This window comes from Hemicordylus capensis, chromosome 4 (genome assembly GCF_027244095.1).
Source record: "Hemicordylus capensis ecotype Gifberg chromosome 4, rHemCap1.1.pri, whole genome shotgun sequence".
Taxonomy (NCBI): domain Eukaryota; kingdom Metazoa; phylum Chordata; class Lepidosauria; order Squamata; family Cordylidae; genus Hemicordylus; species Hemicordylus capensis.
Window position 1 is genome coordinate 246,206,497 of NC_069660.1, and position 15,894 is coordinate 246,222,390.

Consider the following 15,894-nt stretch of genomic DNA (forward strand, 5'->3'; position numbering starts at 1 on the left):
GGAGTGAGCTCTAGAATCAGAGCCATATATGTAATTATGGCTTGTTTATTCAGAACATTATGCCAAAATATGGCTTATGAAGCCCACTTCAACCATGTTTCCAGTTCAGATTTGCTGGCTAATTGCAAAGAATGGTTCTCAATTCAAATATTACACCCAAGCTTTCTTAAACATGATTTGACATGTCTGAATTCAGCTAGACTCTAGGACAACTCAATATATTATTTTTAAATAAAAAGTTATCAAACTTTATTTAGACAAAACAAGCTTTTACCAAGACAATTTACTTCAAAATTGCAGCTACCAGCACACCATCTTAATTTAACGGCTGCACATTTCAGAGCTGGAATTCCAATATATTTTTTAATTTGTTTTATTTAGTACATTTATATACTGCCCCATACAAAAAAAAGTCCCTGGGCGGTTCACAATACTAGCTAGCATTGCATACAATCATTGCAGAGACTCTCAGCAGTCAACACCCACTTTTACAGCATGTCTAGTATTTCAACAGTCTTCTAGTTTTAGAGCAGCTTCCCACATACCTATTTGACAAGGAAGGAATTGCTTAATCAGAATGCCATGCTTACTCAGACATCAGTCCTATTTCCAAAGATATAAAATTACACCAACAAGATTAACACTTGCTCCCATTAAACTCCAGAGACCCTAGACAACTGCTCCATCATCCCCCCGCCCCTCACCACTGGCGCGCACACACATTCCAGCAATTCTAACAAACAGAGGCAATGTCTGATTGCTGGGGGTCCTGGAGAAAAGTCCTGATGTGGCCAACCCATGGTGCTCCTTCCCGACAGCCTCTTCCCCTGATTTTCTGACCCCCTACTTACCCAAGATAGTGGATATGGCAGCAGCAACTCTTCTCCTCATCTTTGGAACCTGGAAGGAATTGCCTTAACCATGTTTTCCCTATTCACTTAGGGGAGAAGTAATTGCTGAGTCTCTCAGAGACGCCGCCTCCTCCCCTTTTTCAGTGAATAGGCCTTCCTTTCAGAGTCCCCTGTATTACTGCAGCGGGGGGGGGGACTTTGGGAGGAATTCTCTTGGACAAGGGGAGGTTGGAAGCAGGCAGAATGTTCCTGGATACATTTCCATTTGTGGATGGAGGAGACAGCAGTGGTCTTCTCACACCACTTCTGTCTCCTCCAAGCACCCTCTCACCATATTAGCCTTAAGGCCTTGGGGTTAGCTGTGGGGCCTCTGCCAGAGTCCAGCTTGATTGACCCTTAGTGCTGGCTCTGTCAATTTACTCAATTTGGGGCTACACATGCAGCAGAATTAGTGGTAGAAAGCTTAGGTGATACAGTATACTGCACCACTTCAGACTACAGGTTGGAGATCCCATTTCTGAATGTTCTTCTCTGTGAACACACATATCACAGAGAGTGGTTCTAGCCCTGCTTACTGTGCTAATCTTCTGCTTACATGAAGGAAGTATGATCACCCATGTGCAGCCTGAAATGGTACAGTCCATTCTACCACTCCATTCTCATGTATGTGTAGACCCACCTTCAGAAGCTAGTTACAACACCAGGAGAATAAGTCCCAGCAAAGGAACTTGGCTCATATCAAGATATTCCACTAAAGTTGATATATGGAGTTTATATCAATCTGCCCCCACATTTAGAGGACTGTGTGTACACTAACGACAACCCTGGCAATGGTGAAAGGGAGCATTTTTGCACATGCAGCAGCCGAAGTCAAGAATGATAGGAGGAAGGAGATATAACAGCTGTCTTCTCAGACCTCTTACAAGTTCTATGCCACAAACCTAAGATAAAACTCCTGGTGCCTGGCTGTAATGTAACTCTACTGCTACTACTGAAGCTGCAAGGACAGTGCACCCCATGCAGACAGGGGGCCTCAAAAGGCACAACTCCTGAATATCCCACATCCAACTTGCCTCTCCCTGCTCCCTGCAAAGCATTACAGAACCAGTCCCTCCATCCCCACCCCACAATATGAAAAAAATGTGTACTGGTTAAACAACCCACCCTTTCTCAAATTCAGCAGTGTCTCCACTGAATACACAGGGCAAGTATATACTATGCAGAAGGGGGGCAGGGGGGCTGTTGATCACAAATGCAATTAAAATCCCACCATGCACTAGTGCAGAGCTGCACAACTTTGGCCCTCCAGCTGTTATTGAACTACAACTCCCATTCTAGTTATCTAGCTGGAGGACTAATGTTCTGCACTGTACACATAGTCCTTCACTAGCAAAAACTATGTAGAATACAACCACATTGTTGATGAACACTGCACTCCATTCATTGGTAACAGTGGTCAAACATTCATGACTCATTCTTTCACATAAGATCATATCCAGTACACGTGGAGAACACACCGTAGAAATGAGTTCCAATGCAGCTTCCTGCTAAGCAAAAACTTCAGCTTACCCTTACTAACTGAGCAAAGAGACACCTTTTAAAGTGGTGATTCTCTTATATTTAGCAGGGGGAGAGAAAATGGCCCTATCCAAACCCAGCACAGCATCCCTCCAGTGGCTGTTGCTAGTAACTGCCTTATGTTTCTTTTTAGACTGTGAGCCCTTTGGGGACAAGGGAAGTAACCCACTTTTTCTACGTAACCCACTTTGAGAACTTTGGCTGAAGAGTGGAATATAAATATCCATAGCAGCAGCTTCCTACACTGGATGAAAAAATATTGTCTCAACTACTACTTTCCATCCCACGCCACCCCCATCAACAGATGAATCTTAAAACACTGAAATGAGGACAATCACAAATGGGAGTGGGGCTGGGGCATGTAGTAGGGAAGAGAGTATCAGGAAACGGCACAATCTCTCAAGCACACATACAGCAATCTCAACGTAAACACCAAGTCAAAGGACCCATCTCCTGCAGCTGTTATGTCCTTTATCCATGGGCAACTAGACAGTCAACACCCACAGAGGCAAGGATATCTCCTAAGCAGTGCCATGCCAACCACAAGCAAGGCCTGTACACACAGCAGTGACCAACTGCTGTTCTGTGGGTCTGCCACCTTTTTTCTTTTCTGGGCTTTTGTGCCTCTGAAATGCATGACATACAGCAATGTAAGACCATCAGCAGTACCTAGCATCAGTGTTCCCTCTAAGACGTGTGCATGTATGTGTGTTCACAAGCTTTTTGATGTCTGCTCACTTAATTGCAGATCCCGCTCAGGTTGAATCAGGAAGACCCCACTCTGAATGCATGTGCGCACACACTGCCACTACTGTGGCCCAGAACAAAACTCATTCCACACACAGATTTTAAAAAATTAGAGAGAACACTGACTAGCATAGACTGCAGTGAATGGGACACCTATATCCAGTTTTCAGAGGCATGGAGTCCTGCACAAAAAAGGCCAGCAACACTGTGCTGTCATCCCTCACTCCACTACCAATACTGTTGAATAAGGCTGCGAATGTTAGCTGTGTCAGTTTTCATCGGTCAGCAATAAGGAAACTCCGCCCCTCATTGTTATCTCAGAGGTCTTTGATTGGGCCAACAAGGAAAGGGGGACAGTGAGTTCACCACCACTACATCCTACCAGTATGGAGAGCTTGGATCTTGTCAATGGGCTTCTCATTTTGCAAATCTAAAAAGGACCTAAAATGTTCAACCAAGAATACAAATGAACCAGAAAAGAACCCTAAAATAATATGAATTAAAAGTATGCACGAATCGTTGAAAAAACGTAACAGCCTGTAAATGATAGGAGTGTAAAACGCTTTTAGGGAACAATAGAAAATTCTTGTAAATAAAACATTTTATAAAGAATCTCAAGTATCCATATCAATTCTGAACAAATATTGATTTGATGAACATTCGGATACTGCAACTTGCAATTCAGTCCTCCATAGGATGTCCTTCTGGATTTTAGAATATCCCGTGTGGATAGATGAAAAATCCAGTCAGTTTGAAATGAGATAATGATCCAAGCTTCAAATCTTGCAGAAGACTGAAATCAACTATAGGTCACATACAAACATAAATATTCTTCTATATCCAGTGTGACCATACGTATTTCAGCCTCCACAGGGCCTTCATCAATGGCATAAACAATAAAAAGAAAAGGTTGTGGTTCCCAAATGGTGCCTGTTATGAAACCAATGTTCTATTCCCAGTTAACATGATTTCCAAGTCTCTCTACAGGGAATGATAATAATAAACTAAATGGGTAAACATACAAGAAATATTCAACTATTATACACAAAAATGGCTCTAATTACACATAAATTACCAATATTGTCCATTAACACAAAGCTGTAAGACATAAATATCCATAAGCTATAAAATGTAATGCAACTGAAGTGCCCACTCATCCTTTATCTACAAGCTTGTGGTATGATACACATAATTCTAAAGAGAATGTATCCACCAATCTGTCCATGCATACTGTAACTGTGCTGTTAGAACAGCAAAGATATATCAATGTGCTAGCTGTTCCATGCTTGTATGGATGCAACACATACCCTTATAATAAATCCCTCAAAATACAGATAGCATATATTTACTATAACCTTTAATTTCTTATCCACATAGCTGTTAGCTCATGTTGCCTATTCTCAGTGGTAGAAAGAAACCTTGGTAGAAAGAGGTTTGAATATAAGGGAGTCAGCTCTAACCTCTCTTATAGCTCAGAGATACAATACAACACTTTTCTTAGGGCCTAATTCTGGCTCTTGACTCTCAAGGGCAGAATGGATCCCAAACTACCCCTATAGGGAACACTACAAGCCTATCTGAGTATAATCATGAATGCTATACTGTCAAACAACAACAGCCAGAGATACAAATACAAACCCCGCACCCAATTAACTCATTTTCAACCAAAACCAGAACAGACCAAAACAACCCCTTCAAAAAAGAAAGTGGGATGCATTGGGGATGCTCAATAACAATTTTTTAAATTGAAAGTTGTCTAATGTTACACTTTTAGACATTCATTAGTGCATTGATTTACACATATGCAGAGATTCTACAGAGCAGAAAGCAGTTATGTTGTACATAACATCCATGAGTCTCCACATTGCCCATTATATTTCAGGTCTTGCATCTCATTCCTTTTAGGGTTTAACTATTTTACATAAGCTCCTACCACTCCCTCTGTCTTATACTGCTGTTTTAGTGCTGCTCTTACTGCCTTGGCACAAATCTGGGAATACCGGATGCAGCTGAGCCCAGCCTGCCTCCAATACATCACCATGGCAGCTTGATGGATGGCCACAGACCTGCCACCCTTCCCTTGCCCAAGGCCGAACAGTCACACTCCCTGAACCCAGCTACTCTTGGCTTAAATCCAGAAACGCTGCACAACCTGAAAGCCATACTTTCATCAACTTCAGGAATGACTCAGAGCTGACATTTCATAAATATCTTAATTTCATAGACATATTGACCTATAATGACTGGTTCCAAGACATCAGACACAGCCTGATACACATGCCACACAGGACTGGGTGGGAAAGATGAAGGAACCCATACAACTTACACAAAATCTACTTTCTAATACACACTGAGTTATAGTTGATATTCTGAAGGAAAAGCCTCAAATATCAGATTATTATTTCTTGTTTACACAGTCAGACAGGTGTTATTGACTGGTTTATTTTATTCAGACATCGAGTCCTTCCCAAGGACCTGGGATGCCAGGATTTTATTGTCAATTGTTATAGATATCGTCGCAGAATATAGGCTGTTCCCAGTAGAGCTGCTTTTTGTAATTGGCTGATGGTGATTTCTGTGACCCCTATGGTGTTGATTATTATTATTATTACTATTACTATTATTATTATTGTACATTTATATCCCGCTCTTCCTCCAAGGAGCCGAAAGCGGTGCACTACATACTTGAGTTTCTCTTTCACAACAACCCTGAGAAGTAGGTTACACTTAGAGAGAAGTGACTGGCCCAGAGTCACCCAGCTAGTATCATGGCTGAATGGGGATTTGAACTCGGGTCTCCCCAGTCCTAGTCCAGCACTCTAACCACTACACCATGCTGGCTCTCATATACAGCTTCAAAGCTATATAAACCAACCAAAATGATTTGTATCAACCAACCAAGATGAGTGATGCAGAAACTTGCAAAACATTCTTAAAATCCAAAATATGGTATCCATTCCCAGCAATAAATGATATACCCAGGAATATATTCTGAGTAAGCAAAATCATACATTTCATTAGATGAGATGGAAATGATGTAACCAATCACAAAATGTTCACAAAATCTATGTTCCAGTTCTGGGTAAGAAATGATATTCCTCAAAAGAGAACTAGAATGCCAATTTTCAAGCTATGCAAGCCAACCAAAATCATGTGTCCCATTAGAGTAAATAAGATTCTACTAGCGCGGCTGGGCGCAGAGCATCTGCACCTCTAGTTTGCCCCTCGTTCTCGGCCCTCTCCCACTCGGGGTTTCCCCCCATTCTCGGCCCACCTGCCTGCCCGCCACTTTCTCTCCCCACCCCCCCAGCTTTTCCCACCATCTCTTTGTCTTGCCTGTCCGTCCAGGCACCATGGCTCTTTTCTTTCCCCGTCCCATCACTTATCCCCCTCGGATCGCTGGCGGCCACTTTGCCTCTCACCCTGCCAGCCGGCCCGGCAGCAGCCACTGCTGCTGCTCCACCACGCGCGGCTCCACCACCCACCCAAACTGGCTCCTCTCCTCTGGCAAAGCCGAGTCCACTGGCTGGCCTACAGTATGTTGGATGTCCTGCCACGCACAGGATGTCCTGCTGTACGTGTGGCTCCGCTGCACACCCAAACTGTTGGCTGCCAGTGTGTCCAGAACTATCGCGAGAGTTCCGCCATACATGTGATCTCCCCCACGCATGTGAAGTCTAAGAGAGTTAAATACAAAGAAGATGTTCTACCGGCCATTTCGAGGAATGCATTATATTGCAGGAATGCCAACTTTCAAGTAATGCAGGCTGATCAAAATCACACAATATTCAACTAGTTCTGTATCATGAAGCGAGACATACAAAGTGTGAAGAATCCACATTCCTCTCCATTTGGCCCTACAGACACTCCTGCCTGGTGTTTTTTTAATGCCGGACTGTACCAGTTTTACCACACCAAGAACTCTTATGATGGAGGACTACCTGTACTCACCTCAGATATCCTATGGAGTTGCACAACTCAGAAGCTGGCATTCTGGGGGATGGTTTTTCACCACCATGTCAGTTCATTACGCAGAACAGGTACAGGCAATGGAAGTGCTGGTTTGTGTGGGCCATCGGCCAAATACTGTTGGAGGCACTCAGTAGCATCGCACAGCAGCTGCCCCAGCAGCCACCATCTTTGTTTACCAATCATGCAATGCACTTGCCCGCTCACCACTTCTAGTGACACCGTGACAGGGATGAACACATTAGAGGTGGTGTTTCCTCTAAGGCACTAACACACATTTTTTAATGTCTGCTCAGTTAATTTTAGATCCCACTCGGGTTGAATCAGGAAGGCCCCACTCAGTGCACATGCTGGATAGTGTGAAGGGATTGATAAGAAGATAATATTGGAAGTGTTGGGTCTAAAATACTGTTGTCAAGTGTCACCAACACATCCCACTGTCTCGGGTTTTTTTGTTCTGCCTCCATATATTATTTATAAAGGACCTGCTCCAGTCTGTTCATTCTGGCTTTTACACCATCCTCAGGTCAGTATATGATTACTGAAACTGCCTTAAACCAAGTCAGACCATCTCAGACTAGCAATACTATTCATTGTTTTTGCTAGCCCTGCCTGCTAAGCCTGGCTAAGTGTGATCCTTAAAAGGGAAGCCCAGGAACACCTGCATGCACAGCCTGTGCTCTGCCAGCAAGTTGCAGCCCCTCCCCCTGGATTCCTGTTCTCAAGAATTCTCAGGGCATTACTTCCAGCTGGTTGTTTGTGAAACATATTTGGCTGTGGTATCATTCCCTAGAAGCAGCATCTGTGATTTTTTTACTGTCAAAAGTAGATTTTGGCTGGGCATGGGTTAATAATATTCTGCTAATACATGGACTACATTTTTGTTCACATATGTATTTCACGCATCCCAGAGTCTTTGGCAAAGACATTATTTATGAGATGTCAATTCTGGTTAATTCCTGGCTGTAAACATAGGAACATAGGAAACTGCCATACACTGAGTCAGACCATTGGTCTATCTAGCTCAGTATTGTCTTCACAGCCTGGCAGCGGCTTCTCCAAGGTTGCAGGCAGGAATTTCTCACTGCCTGCATATACTTTATAACCCTGTGGGTCTCCAAATCCTTGTGTTTAAATCTTTGTAGATATAGGATGTACAAACAACTACTTTGTATATAATTGTGCTTTGGCAACATACTGTATGCTTTGGTAGTTTGTTGGTTCAATAAAAAAATCTTGTCCTAAAAAAATAAAATAAAAATCTTGTCCTATCTTGGAGAAGCCAGGGAGGAAACGTGAAACCTTCTGCTCTTCCCAGAGCGGCTTCATCCCCTGAGGGGAATATCTTGCAGTGCTCACACATTGCCTCCCATTCATATGCAACCAGGGCAGACCCTGCTTAGCTATGGGGACAAGTCACGCTTGCTACCACAAGACCAGCTCTCCTCTCAGAGAGGACTCCTCTATCAAAGACCTTGATAAAGTTAGAATATTGGAAACATTTGAGTTCTAAACTATTGCTCTCCAGTATCACATACAGTAACACATACCCCACACCCTACTGTTTGGGGATTCCAGTTCAATTTTTAAAGGGTTGCTTTGGCCCATTCCATTCCAGCTTCTACACTATCACCAAAGGTTATCAGCAGCGCAGTGGCAAATTCAGAAGTGCAGACGCTCTCCAACATATCCCACGGTTTTTTTGCTCCATGGCAGCCCCCATGGCCATGCCCACCCTGACAGTCAGACAGAAACTGAGAAATACCGGCACTCCGTCCCCTGCATGCCTCCCCACCTTCCATTACCCCTCTGTTTACTCTACAAAAAACTCAGATGACATTCACGAACTTTCTAGCTCCAGAATAACGTTGGCGCCCCACCCCACCTGACCTTTACACACAGCAGGCTTTACCGCGAGGGTACCAGGAGGCTTTACTGCGAACTCGAGGTTGTCCCAAAAAACCGACACACATAGTGAATTTATTTACCCCGACACAAGTCGGGCTACACTCTTAATTAAGGCGCAGTGAAAAACCCGAATTGTGCGTGAACTACTCCCCGATAACTCGCAGGGACTTCGGGGTAAATCTGGCCGAGATGTGGAGAACGCGCCCGCCTCCACTCCGAAGGAGATGCGAGTTAAAGGGCTTTAAGAGCCCCGTGTGAAAAGCTTCCAGCCATCAATTAAGAGTCAATCCAAGTTAGACGTTCTCTTTACCCAGCAACCCCCTTCATTCTGTGAAGTCACCAAAGCTACCAAACTCTTAACCCGAACCACCTGAAGCAGGGCAGGAATGGGCAGGGCAGGAATGGCCAAGCATTGTGGGGGAAGAGGTCAACGACCTGGCCGTGGCAACTGCCGCCCTGCACTCAGGAGTCGCCCCCTATTTTAGACCTCACCCCAACCATCTCGCTGACCGCGCCATAGGGGACTGCCCAGGGCGCCCAGGTCTAGCGTTCGCCGCCGGGGCTGTCTCTCTTTCGCGCCCTCCCTCTGCACGGCAACCAGCCAGCCCCAGCCTTGTTCCACTCACCCGGCCAGGGAGAAACCCCAGGCAACAGACGACCGCCAGGCTCAGGCCACACAGCCTCCGACAGCCCCGGCTCCACGACACAGCCCACCTCGCCATCCTCATGGAATTGCTGCTGTGACAGCGCCTTTCACTCGCGTGGCTCCAGCAAGGCTCCTTCGAGGGCGCTCAGTCTGCAAGACTAGTCTGGCGAGAGGGAGGGAGGAGGAGGAGCCGCCACTCCGCGCCGGAAGGGCTGCCCGAGGACGTCCCGGTGCTGAGAAAACCGAGCGAGAGTGAGAGGCGCCGCTTTTCCCCTCCTGCCGGCGGCGGGAACCGCCAACCAAACGTGTCGACGTCGCATCAGCTCCTCCTCCGCCGGGCCGAGCTGCCCGCCTCTTCCTGTGAGGCGGGGCCGCAGAGAGGGTGCTGGTGTGGCGTCCCCCTCACGCCACCGGCACGCGCTCTTCTCCAGTCCCCTCCCTCTCAGTCCCTGCCCAGAAAGCGGCCGGACCTGTTCGCTAGCAGGTCGTCCCAGTCCCTAAGGCTCCCTTCGCAGGGATCCGCCCCGACCCTGACTCAGAAGTCGGCCCGGATGATCTTCCTCCCAAAGGGACCTCAGTGGGGTTGCCCGAGTGCTCTTCCTTGCAAATGAAGGACTTGGAGGTCCTGTCCTATTGCAACCAGTGGGCTTTACTTCCAGTCCAGATAAATGTACAAGGGGATTGCAGCCACGCACCTCACAGCCAATTACTTGGAAGCAACTCCCTCTGGCTGCGGCGGGGCTTGCTTCTGAACTGTGTCTACGCGCACGGTCTCCTGTTCCCTCCCTCGGCCGCTCTCTTCTGTATAGCGTGCGGTGCAAAGAGCTCTTCTGAGGCTGCAGCAGCCGTGTGTCCTGAGATGTGACCGTGCCCCCCAACTGATATCCAGTCTTTTGGATAGATAAAGACGTATCCCCTTCTCAAACGAAAGGCACTTTGCACGTACTCAAGTGCACTTTATACTTCGATTATTTTTTGAAATACTTTTTCCTGGGGCAAAGGAACTCCACGCATGCTCAGAGGCATTTGGCATTAGGCACCAGAACATTTTACATAAAAACCGACCAATTCTAAATATTGTTTCCCGATGTCCATTTTTAAAGGCACCATCCCTTGACCCGCAGGACTGGTTTGGAATTGAAATTTCACATAGCCCTTGTCAGAACCCTGAAAGAAAAAACACTTCTGTAGAAATTTTATACTGAATCCTGTTGTTTCTGTTTGAGTTCAATGATCACATAATTTACTTGACAAGCAGGATTTCTATGTCTCTAGCTTCTTGATTTTATTACAAGTCTAACTAATGGTGTATTTTCTTAAAGCTCAGCATACTTCCCTTATTTAAAATGTGTCATTTCCTGAGGCTTGATCTGGATGCCTTCTTAATGTTCTATTTTTTTTATTGTTGTTGTTTTTTAACTTTGTTAGCTGCCCCATAACAAATTGTTCTCTGTATTTGCATACATAACTGTACATGCATACACAACTATGTGGAAGAGCACCATAGCAAAATGGCTTCCATGCAATGTTTGCTGTGTGCAAGGTGACCCATATTACAATCATTTTGTGGCTCATCTCAAGTTTTAAAATCTATGTAGGAAAAATAAGGAAGATGTGTAAAGCTCCTTATATTTTTGTTTGCAAATTAATATCAAGTTTTGTACTTATTTTCCATCAACAGAGAAATTTGGTTTTACTACATTCTCCAGATTACATATTCTGAACAACTTGCAAGGTATTATTTGCCAAAGTTTTGTTAACTTTAGTAATGCAACATACAACTTGAACCTATTGGGCATATTTTCTTGCAAATGAGTCCCACTGATTTCACTGGGCTTACTCCCAGGTATGTGTGCACAGGATTTTGGCTATAACTGCACATTCCTCTTCTTAACAGTACTTCAGCTAGCTAGCCACATTGCATGATACAGTTATAGGGCCAGCTCTGTCAGTCATATGGTGCCATCGATTTTTCTGGAAGTAGCATGAATTTAGCACAATATATTCTTTCATCTGGGTGTAAAATTTCTGTGTACGTACTGCTGATGTAAAGTGGCCTGACTGGCATTGTAATTGTTATTACTAGATGAGAGAGACTTCTAATCTACTAACCTGTTTGTAATCTGACTCAGTAGTGACGGAATGAATAAACAGGAGGTTCAGTGTCTATGTTCATGAGTGATTCCCTTCCCACTCCCACAGCAAACAAAGTATTTCTTAGCCAAATTGCAGAGTCATCTACTGGTGAAATCAGGAACTGTCAAACAGGAAAACATATTTGATTAATACAAAGTTTGATAGTTTTGATTTTATAGTTTTAGGGCTAGAAGAGATCTAAAGTCCATTCGTTCAAACCTATTAAAAGAAATTAAAATTTCATACAGAGTAGACTTTATAAACAGAATAATGATGCCTGTACTGATTTAAAAGTCTTATTCTGCTGTGGAGTCCTATTCAGGTTCCTGTGCTCTAGTTTGGCACTTACAGTAAAATGCACAAAAATAATACTGGGGGTAAATGTTGAAAAATATTGAATATGGGTGGGGGGGACGACAAGTTTTGCTTGCTTGCTTGCTTTCCCAGTGTTCAGTTCCAAAAAGCAAGTGACAACAGCATAAAAGAGCAAAACAATGTTTTTAAAGTACTACATTAGTCACAAGTCAGTCCTATTGAAATTAATGGGGGGACCTGCTTCTACAGGTCACCACATCCCACTGCTGGCTGGTGCTCTAGCTGCTGCCATTGCTCCTCCTATTCCTGTTTCCTTGATTTTAAAAATAGCAACCTCCTGCTAACTTGGCAAAGAGGCACCTTTTAACATGGTGATTCTCTTTATTTTGCAGGGGAGAGTAACTGGCCCTAACCACCCCCAGCACAGTACCTCCAGTGACTGTTGCTGGTGTTTAACTTATGTTTCTTTTTAGATTGTGAGCCCTTTGGGGACAGGAATCCATATTTATTTATTTATAAACCTCTATCAGACTTTTTATGATGCTCAGCAGTGAAAATCTTGAAAAATTTGGGCAATGAGAGAGTGAAGAGAGACTATGCGTTTCTCTGCCCTGCCAGTTCCTGTAGGCTGGGAGCCATAACACTTACTGGGTGACTCTGGGCCAGTCACTTCTCTCAGCCTAATCTACTACACAGGGTTGTTGTGAGGAGAAACTTAAGCATGTAGTACACCACTCTGGGCTCCTTGGAGGAAGAGCGGGATATAAAATGTAAAATAATAATAATAATGTAATTCTCTAAGGCATACTCGTGGCTAATCCCATGCATGACAGCTCTTGCGAGAGTACTGGCAAGAGAGTTGCCGGAAGGGTAGCTGCTGCCAAGGAGGGAGCGAGGTTGAGGCAGCAAAGAAAGAGAGGATATTGAACAATGGCATCCATCGCCACCAAGTCTCCTTGCAAGGAGGACAGCCAAGCCGTGGCATAAGAGTGCACTGAGGGCTATCCATGCAGGCTGGAAGGGAGGCCCCAGCTTGGCCGTCCTCCTCGTGAGGAGACTCAGTGGCAATGGATGCCATTGTTCAATGCCTGAGGGGAGACTGGTTGAGATGGCTGGCTGAGGAGTGACTAAGTGAGCGGAGTCTGGCTGAGAGGGTGGGGGTGGGGAGAGTGGCTGAGGGGGTGAGTGAGCAATAAAGTCCGAGAGCACAGATGCTCTGTGTGGGATAAGCTAGTTTTTCTTATTCCTTTCAGGCAGTTTCGTGGTTCTACATGAGAGGGAAAAGCAATTTGCAAGCCTGGAATCTTGAACTCGTATATTAAGCATCCTTCCCGGTGACTTTGGTAAGTGGTTACACCCCTGCCATGATCAGATAAGACCCTATTGAGTTCCTCAGTGAGGAGATCACAATAAAAATGCTGTTGATGTAACTCCTTTTAACAAACAGAACGAAGACTGAAGAAGCAATCAGGCATTTGAGCTGGATATTCCTCTCTATTTCCTTGATAGGGTTTCTAGCTCTGAATAAATCTTTAGAAGAATGGAGCAAACGGGAAATGCATCCTGGGTGGAATGGGTCTTCACAACTGGCTAGTAGAAAACAAATGTTGCTTGCTAAGGCCAGGCAGAATTTGTGGACTCTTATGGTGGACACTTCACCACCAAAAGAAGTTCCTGCTATTAACTGAGAACAGCAAAGTGGTGCAGTTCAGTTTAGGATGTATACCTCTCCAGTTATTCGCACTTGGCTTCAGGCTTTGGGGTAAACGTTGAGCGAAGCCACTTCAAAGTACACTTGCGGCATTGAGAGAAGCAGCTCCTCCCCTCTGTTCTCGGTTTTATTTTGAAACAAGTCCACATGGCATGCTCCATGTTTTCCTTCTAGCCAGTGGGTGGAGGGGGGGGAGCTCCCCACAGAGACAGTTCTGCATTTCTGGAGAGAGCATGCCTCTTATCATGCTAATGATTCTACGTCAGTGCCTCTCCCATTTGCTCTGGCATTTTCAGAACAAGTCGCTTAAAACCAGCATTTTAAAAACCCGGACATATGTCGAGATAAGCTAGAATTCACATCACAAAGCCCAGTTTTTGTGTGGAATGGGTCCAAAAATCTTGAAGGGACTTCAAGATTTGTGTGTGTGTGTGAACGCACACTCTCTCTTCTGAAGGAGATTTGGGGCAGAAGCCCTGTGTGTAAAGCCTCCAGGAATACCAGCAAGCAGAATGGAATACTAGAGTGGCGTACTTCCACTTCAAAGGTCAGATTGCCGTGATGTAGCCACCATTGCATGAGGGCATGCAATGTGCCCCAGCTGCAGGTGCCTGGAGATGTCCAGGGGCTGCTGTGCTTGCAGCTGCTCTTGTCCCCTTAGGGTATTTACCTCCACCTTTGCAGCCCATTACCACTGTGCTACTACACCGTCACTGGGCTGTGCTCATCTCAGCTCCACAGCAATGCAGTCCCAATCCCAGCAAGAACAGGCAGCTGCTTTAAACAGGCCTATTCTCGCTCACAGGGTCACAACTGCTGTATGGGGCATCACTCTCACACTGGGGGGAAAAAGTACTCTGAAAAAAATCCATCTTCAGGATTAGGAAGTATTCTTAGCAGGGCAAAGGAACTGACCTACCAATGCCTACCACTGTTTGTCTAAAGACGAGCCTCTTAGTCCATTTAAATAAGCAGCACAAATATCACAGTGTGGAATTTCCAGTTTATATTTGCAGCCAGAAAGGGAAGTGTAGAATTAGGGGTATGGAAAAGGAGATTTTGGATAATGGAGGGATATTTAAACTGACAGAATGGAAGCCCACTGTTTTCATAAAATTTTGAAGGGCAGATAGTGGCACATAGAAATTGGACTTAGATGGTAGGGAGTCGAGTGCTACTGCAAGGAGTTGTTCAGGCAATTGTGTACTGCAGTAATGTTGGTGATGGACTTTTGGCAGGGATAGGATGGATGGCAGATGAGCATTAGATGAGGCATTTTAAACACTAATGACTAGTCCTGTTAAGGAACCCCTTCCAACTAAATTGGTAATGTTTTGGTGAAACATTATGTGTGTCTCTCCTGTGCTTCTGATGGGTTAATTTGGCTCTGCACTCTGCATTTGAGTTAGCTGCCACAATTTAAGTGATGTGTTTGAAAAGACAAGTGTACCCAAGTCCAGCACAATGGGTACATCCCATTGTGATGGCAACATGTCTCAGCAGGATGGTAACAAATTTCTTTTGGAGATGAGGGAGCACAATTTGTTTAATATACACACAAATACATGAACCCCCTACTCTCCTGTGTTGTTATTTGCATATTTTAAAAATCCACATGTAAAAGAACCCACACAAGCATTGGCAGGCTGGTGCACTAGCTTGAGAGTAGATATTATCTTTGGTACCTGCACCAACTTCCTGCTTGAAATAATAGGCTGAGATGCTCACTTAGAAGTTGACCTGCTTGTGGAAGGGTGTGCAAGGATCCTGCAAGAACTGGCAGGTTGGGGCTACTTGCAGGTCGATCCACTTGTGAATACATGATCCAAGCAGAAGGTTGAAATATCTTTCTTTAAGCAGCAGATATATTTGAAAGTAGGTGCCTCAGCCTATCATTTGAAGCCACACAATCATGCAAGTGATAGTGTCCCCTTTGATGTCTGTCCAGAGATTTCAAGGAAAATTGCAGGCAAGTTTACATCCTCTTTAGAGAGATACTTGCTTTCTTATAACAAAATACAAAAGTGAAGCTT

The 15,894-nt window shown here is 44.7% G+C and overlaps 1 protein-coding gene across 1 annotated transcript in view; it reads right to left on the reverse strand.

The window, feature by feature from the left end:
- NPC1 (NPC intracellular cholesterol transporter 1) overlaps positions 1–10,136 on the reverse strand; it is a 59,762-nt gene extending 49,626 nt beyond the window's left edge. The window contains exon 1 of the mRNA XM_053249424.1: positions 9,680–10,136. Within this exon, the coding sequence (XP_053105399.1) occupies positions 9,680–9,781 (102 nt within the window). The 5' untranslated portion in view covers positions 9,782–10,136. The remainder of the gene's footprint in view (positions 1–9,679) is intronic.
- Between the last annotated feature and the right edge of the window lie 5,758 nt (positions 10,137–15,894).